Source organism: Austrofundulus limnaeus, unplaced genomic scaffold (assembly GCF_001266775.1).
Source record: "Austrofundulus limnaeus strain Quisiro unplaced genomic scaffold, Austrofundulus_limnaeus-1.0 Scaffold30, whole genome shotgun sequence".
Taxonomy (NCBI): domain Eukaryota; kingdom Metazoa; phylum Chordata; class Actinopteri; order Cyprinodontiformes; family Rivulidae; genus Austrofundulus; species Austrofundulus limnaeus.
The window spans coordinates 1,131,293-1,138,707 of record NW_013952432.1 but is presented as its reverse complement, the minus strand read 5'-3'; the positions used below and the strand labels follow the sequence as shown (position 1 = coordinate 1,138,707).

The 7,415-nt window shown below is 39.7% G+C and overlaps 1 protein-coding gene across 1 annotated transcript in view; it reads left to right on the top strand.

Moving 5' to 3' along the window:
- Window positions 1-7,415, top strand: part of cnksr2a (connector enhancer of kinase suppressor of Ras 2a) — a gene marked incomplete in the record, with an annotated part of 74,388 nt that overhangs the window by 39,877 nt on the left and 27,096 nt on the right. The window contains 4 exon segments of the mRNA XM_014005379.1: window positions 2,572-2,718; window positions 5,745-5,857; window positions 5,936-6,090; window positions 6,595-6,678. Coding sequence (XP_013860833.1) covers window positions 2,572-2,718; window positions 5,745-5,857; window positions 5,936-6,090; window positions 6,595-6,678 — 499 coding nt within the window.

Sequence of the window (7,415 nt, the reverse complement as noted above, 5' to 3'; positions counted from 1 at the left end):
TAGTCCAGCTGGAATATAGGCTGGATTCTCTGACTCTGTGCTTCCTTCTCTCCTTCAGTTTCCTCTGCACTGTCTTCTTTCTCTCTCTCTGACTCTGAAATCTTCTCTTCTTCACCATTTATGCTGACATCACTTTCCTCATCTTCTCCACCTGTTGAACTTTCAGTGGGCTTCTTCACCTGTGACCCTCCTTTCTCAACTCTCCGTTTCTTCTTCCTTCTCATTCCTTGCCTTTTTTGCTAAAAAAATAACTGTCAATATTTTTAACATTCTTTTTCATTTTGGTCTGCAATGTGCAAGCATCGAGATTTTTYAAAATTAGCCCATTATTATCATWACAGCTTATTTACTTTCTTGATCTGACAAAACAAATGTAACGTGGTTTAATTGTGCCTCATTGCCATGATATTGATCAAATAAAGGTATCAGTGAAACTGCAGCCCCTACAAAGCAGACCTGAAACCTTATTTTTATGTCTAAACTTTTCATTAACTGTTACCGTGCTTATTGTAAGCAAAACTATCTATGGACATAAGCTAACACTAAGTCACTGTCGTCATACACCGTGAACGTTGGACACTAGCAAATGTTTCTTTCATTGAAAACTTAACTTTATTGTTGTGTGTTAAAACATCAGCTAGAGAAACTTACTTTAACTGCAGGAAGTTGGAAGCTCAGTGACTCCACTCTGCAGCAGACAGACTGCCTCGTCAATGTGACACATGTTCCGCCTGCGGAGCGGCAGGCAGTGTTTGGTGCAGGGCTGTAACTAAGCTTTACAGGGGCCTCACATTATATTTAAAATCACATAATTTTGGTGAATAAATATTTACTAATGGGCTTTTGGACTAACAAACAGTTAGTAATTACAAATATTTTAGAAACAAAAAAATAGGGGCCTGCTGTGGAGGCAAGGCTCTACAACAGGGGGGCAGTTGCCCCCCCTGCCCCCCTGTAGATCCGCCCCTGGTGTACAAACATAAGTTTTGGACACACCTGTTGATTTCAGATGTTTCAGTCAGACCCATTGTTACAAATGTTAAATTGAGCACTATGCTGTGCAGTCACCTGTGCAAACATTTGACATTTTGGGCTGTTCTGATTAGTTAGCTCAACGACTTCAAGCTTGGCACTGTGATAAAATGCCACATCTATCATAAGACAATAACAGTGGAGATGTGTTCTATAAAGACACAAACTGTGCTTCCCTGGAGCTCTTTTAGTTAAGTCATGATTTGACATATGCTGGGAGAARATAACCGGCCTGACTAACTGGAGTCACCTGTGGAGTTCAGTGAAGGAGGGATTAGGATGTGGGGCAATCTGGTCTATGCCGTTATCCCAGTGATGCAAAATATAGATGTTGACAAAGACATTTCAGACTTTACTTACATATTTGTGCCAACACTTTGGGTACAGGCCTTTTCTATCKCAACATGACTTTGCCTTAGTGCACAAAGCAAGACGTACAAAGACCTGACCTCAGTCCCATTGAGCAACTGTGGAATGAACTGAAACAAAGACAGGCATTCTCCTCCAACGTCAGTGCCTGAGCTCATAAATGCTGTTGAACGGGCAAAATGATTGAATGGGCAATTAAATCCCACAGAAACACTCCAAAATCTTGCAGAAAACCTTCCAAGAAAAGGTGTTATAGTGTTATAACAGCAAAAGCGAGCCAACTTGCGTGTTTGAATACAATGATGGTCATGTGTCCAAATACTTTTACCTGTCTAACATTATAATGTGTGCTATTTCTCTTCTAACTTGTATATAACATATAACTCCAGTATTTTAATCTCTCTCCCTTTCCACTTTTATATTGATTACAAGATAATATTGTGTATTTATTACTTTTACATTTTAAATTATAAATTTAAAATGGCAGATTTTAAATGTTTAGCAGATTTTTTAAACATTTACACCCCAAAGCATGTTCTCTGCATTCAACCAGTCATTTTGTTCTGAATCAGTCTTTGCATTTGTTAACTCAAATCTATAAAACAGTTCACCCTTYCAGCATCTGCACAGCTTGGAGTTTCACTTTTCATTTCCAATTCTGTTTTTTGTCATGTTTACATGTGTGTCAGAGACTGCATACATTCCCAAAACTTTCTTTGCACGTTCTCMTGCACGACGAACAAACCTCAGGTCAGTTTATGATGAGGCGTCAGCTACCACATCCCACTGGGCGTTTATGTGTTTGTTTACAGTACGATTCTGTTCTCAAATGTGCCGCAGGCAAGAAGTGTAGGCGTGGCTTTTTTGCACGTAGTGGCTAAAAACGATAAGAAAAAAAGATGGATGATAAGATGCTTTTGTTTTCAAAATGAGGGCAGGTTACATCACATGAAAGCTCTATAGATAGACTCACCACCTCGCCACCTACTTGCTTTGCACAGAATCATCAACAAGCGATCACGACGTGGACAGAATTCAAACTTCAGCCTGCATTCAGAATGCTGCTTATTAGAGCATTAATGAGTAGAATTTCGTTTAATTATTATCCAAGTGAATGAGATTTTCTTTTTTTTAATTGATCCCTGTCTTTCTGTCCTCCTCGGTCCACAGGTGGGCTGGCAGTTGCGTAACCTGGTCGGCTCGTTGAGGGCCGATAAAGGTGTTGTGTCGCTGACCCTGAAGAAGCGTCCACAGAGCACGCTCAGCTCCACCCCCGCACTGCTGAAGAACATGCGCTGGAAACCCCTGGCTCTGCAGGTGGGACCGGCGCTACCTTTTATAGACTTTATTAAAACGCCGCACTGGCCCACATTAATTCCCCGCAGCATTCCTCCTCCCGCTCGGCCGCAGACAAAGCGTGTAATTAGGTCAGGGAGCTGTGGCTCAGCGCGGGTTTGTTTGCCAGTTAAACGGACTAAGTGGGGAGAAGAAAACTAATGGCTTTCCGCCCACATTCCCACAAACCACCTGATTATGAAATTTCTCCCCTGAATTGGAATCTCTGATTGGCTTCACAAACAGGAAGAAACACAAAGAAAAGGTGTTCGTGCTTCACAACTTTTTATTTATTTATTTTACTTTTTATTTTTTGCTACATTGCTGCAAAGCATAGTCACGCTTTGTGGACACGATGACTAATTGATCCTTGGCTTTAGAAAATGACAGAATGTTTCACTGATCAACTGACAGTCATTGCCATGTGCCAGAGTCATGCTATATTAGTTGAGCTGACACAAACTCAGATAAATAATATAATAAATCATACAAGGGAAAAAACGAGTTATTTTCAATATGTCAACTTTTAAAACCTTGTTTGACCTGTTTTTTACTTAAATGCCACTTAAACAAAAGTTTGTGAGTGGTGATTTGACATTTTCCTTGGCAGCATGTTGTTAACATTTCTGTAAGTTGTAGTAATAACCAACTTTTTCTTGAGTACGCAGGTTTTTGCTCATTTTCCATCTTGTCTTTTGTATGTTAAGCTGCATAACTTCTTTTTAATTTATGGAGGAGATTCTCAGGTCCTGATTACACATTTAAAAGATACACATCATACAAAATCCACTTTTTAGCTGTTTGTTGGTTTGGATCTTAATTCTCCTCTGGCTCTGGGTCAGACTCTGGCTCCAACATGTAAGGCTGGATGGACATGTTATCTATTGTTGACATATTTTATTTAATTAGTTTAAAAAGGTTTCTCCACTGCTGTATAGTTGGAAACCCCTCTATCAAACAAGAATGAACTGCTCTGGAAGCTGTGTGTGTGTGTGTGTGTGTGTGTGTGTGTGTGTGTGTGTGTGTGTGTGTGTGTGTGTTGGCGGGGGGTTTCAGCACCTTGTTTGGATTTAAAGACACAGCCTCAAAAAGAGTTGATTTGAGATACAACACAGAAGAGAGGTGAAAGATGGGCTTTTGGAGTTACAATAAGGAATAATTCAGACCAAAGCATCACAGTTTCACTTTAAATGGACCCCAACTGAATGACTTACTGTACATGTGAAAAATGAAATGTCTCCTTTTAACGATTTGTACATCTACAACCGATAAACTTCTAGTCATTCCAATTCAAGATGGCTGTCACAGCTAAGTAATCTTAGCAAACATGAAAACTACAACTTGGTCAATTGCAAAATTTAGTAGATTAAACTATCCCCCATACATAATCTAAGAAGTACACATTGTACAAAACCACTGTCTAAAATGTTGCTGTTAGTGTTTCAGTGAATTCTACTTCCCTGCTGTTTAGGGTTCAGCTTATGTTGCCCTTTTTTCCTCAGCATAACATGTGCTTAGATTAAAATTATGTCATGAAAAGCAGCCATTATTGTTTGGGGAATGCTATTTTTAAACCCAGTGGTGGACACAGTTCCCCTAAAGCACTAAAGCACTAATAGGGGAACTAATTTCATGACTAGTGCTTCAGGGTTTTTGCTATTTTTAAAACTTATTAGTGGATTAGCACTTGCTAAATTTATAGGCTGAATTTAGAAGCACTAACTGAGGTCAATAAATGTTATTGATCAGCATTATTGTTAACAACTGAGGGTGAAAGCTGTCGCTCACTTTGTTCATATTTGTGTCACCTATCCAGTGACAATATATTGACAACGTATGAGCTCAAATAAGGCTGTGGAATGTCAATGATAAGTCTTAAGAGAGCAACATGGCAATATGTGACTCATGTTGTCTCTGAATAATTTTCCATGGGTTGACTGGGTCATTTTAGTGCTTTGGAATTAGCTTTTTGCTCAACTTTTCAGTGCGTTAGTGCTTTAGAATTAGGGGACCTAAATATATGAGTTAGTGTTTTAGGGCTAGTGGAACTAATTTTTAGACTAGTGCTGCCCACCACTGTTTAAACCCATTCATTTTCCCTCTACACATCTGCAAAAGCTACAATACATCCAAAACTCGGCTGCTCYCCTTCTCACCAACACCCGCTCCCYTGACCACATTACTCCTGTTCTGAAAAATCTTCACTGGRTCCCTGTTCAGCATCGCATACAAAACAAAATACTCCTCATCATCTACAAAGCCACCCCCCACCCCCCATATCTCACCGACCTGCTTCATCATTACTCTCCTACCCGTCATCTCTGTTCCTCTGACTCTAACCTTCTGAACCCCATCAGGACCAAACATCGTACCCTAGGGGGCCGAGCCTTTTCTGCTGCCCCGCTCCTTTGGAATGCCCTTTCTCAAAAAATCAGGAACTCTGACTCCCTACCTCTCTTCAGATCACTACTCAAAACTCTTTTATTTAACCAGGTTTTCCCATCCTGACTTTTCTCCCTCTTGGAAAGCATCTTTGAGTATCCTAAAAAGCGCTAAATAAGTTTGATGTATTATTATTATTATTATTATTATTATTATTATTATTATTATTACTATTATTATTATTATTATTATTATTTAATTTTTTTTATTCATTTTGAACTGCCCGCATATCACACTTGTCACATTTCCTTATCCTAACCCTTCAAGATGCAAAAAATGCAACAAGTTACTTACTCAGCTATGTTGCATTGGTTTTAAGCAACGTCAAATTGTACTCTAAAGACAGATGAGTAATATTTATATTTTGGATTTTCTCATTTTGAGTTCCTTCAAGAGCTTCCTCTATTGTCTCCACTTTGCTTTTTGATTTGTTTTAAGGAATATAAGAATCTTCAAGGTTGAATGAAAATACTCGAGAAACTGGAATCACAGTTTCAAAGTGTGATTCACCAGTACATGAAAGGGAAAGAAACAAAGAAGTAACTGGTTTCATTTACTCTGTTCAGTCAACCAGAAGTCCAGGCAGTGGGTCAGCCACGCCCTCAGGRACACCCACCAAGAGCTCCGCCCTCCAGGACCTCTACATCCCCCCTCCACCTGCCGAACCCTACACTCCCAGGTACTTTGTCCACTTTCCCATTAACTAAAGTGGATGTGCTGACAGCTCTGATGACTTGTGCTTGTGGGGTTGCCACAGAGATGAGACGGGAGCCTTGTCTGGAGATGAAGCGTCTCGTAACCACAGCGGCGTCAGCGCTGCCAAGCGCTCCGAGTCGCCAAACTCCTTCCTGGATCAAGAGTCTCACCGGCGGGAAGAGGAGGAGCATGTATACTGCACCACGCCCACTTACGGTTCGTGTCCATGTGCGAGAATAAGTGATGAGGGAGGTAACTGAGTTCATTTTCATTCCTCTGGACCTCTTATAAAAGCTGCTGAGAGTGGGATGATTCATTCAGCTGAAAGTGATGAAGCTTGTTTTTTGGAGGTACATGCAGAAATTTAAATAAATTATCATACATTTTTCTTAATTGAGTACAATTGTAGGATGTGAAAAGCTTAAAAAACAAACTTTTCTTTCCTTTTTTTGACTGTTTCATAAAGAAACACCATTAGTCATATGTGTTTGTTTTKATTAAGCAAACTACTGCATTTGTTCATGTATAATACAATAAATTTAACCCTAAAAATCATCCATAAAGTAGGGAGTTCGTATTATACATGGGTTATTGGTGATTAGATTTTTTATGCTTTTTAAGCTCAAACATGATGATCATATTATGCTTGAGATCGTATTATACATGAATAAATACGGTATTTTCAAAGCAAATAATGAGTTTCTCAATTTGGATTTGTAGGCAGGCTGAGGCCCATCTCCATGCCTGTGGAGTGGGTGGGCGACTACGATGACCCATCCAAGCTGAACAGGGAAAGCCGCAGAGGTGAGTGTGCGTGATGGAGAGGATCTTTTTTCTAGAGGATATTACTGTCAATGTTCCCCATTTATAGGGATATCTGTATGTGTGTGTGTGGGGGGGGGGGTGCAGATCAGTGTGCATGATTGTCTAATTCTTTCCATGATTAGCATCACAGAGGAACCAAATCTGAGCAAACGAGAGGGGGTGAAAGCAGATGGACAGCTGGTACAAAGGGCAGAGGAAATGAAAGGCAGCTCTGAAAAAAAAAGAATAGACAGAAGCAGAATGAGAAGAAGGGAGGGGTGAGACAAAACGAGAAAGGGTAAAAAAAGGAAAGACCATTCTTACTGACCTCCACCTGAATCACTCACAGTTGCCATGGTGACACTGACAGCAGCTTTTCTCGGTGTCTCACTTTCCTCTGGCCGCTGCTTAGCAACCAGGGGAGGACAAGAGTGTGGAAGAGGAGGAGGGAGGTGGAGGGAAACCTGAGTTCAGACAGAAGTTGAAAAGGTGGACAAGATGGGCAGAGCAACATCTTGAATTGATTTGTGTACACGCAAAATAAAAAAAAAAATTTAAATTAAAATTTTAAAAAAGTAACCCAAGGCAGTAGCTGTTAAAAAAGTAGTCACAAAAATCTAAATAATATGCATGTTTATGAATTATCTTTTTTCCCCAATAAATTTACTATCTTTGTTTAAGAAGCCATTCTATATTTTATTTGTTTTTCTTTTATTTTATTTTATAAAGTTTATTCA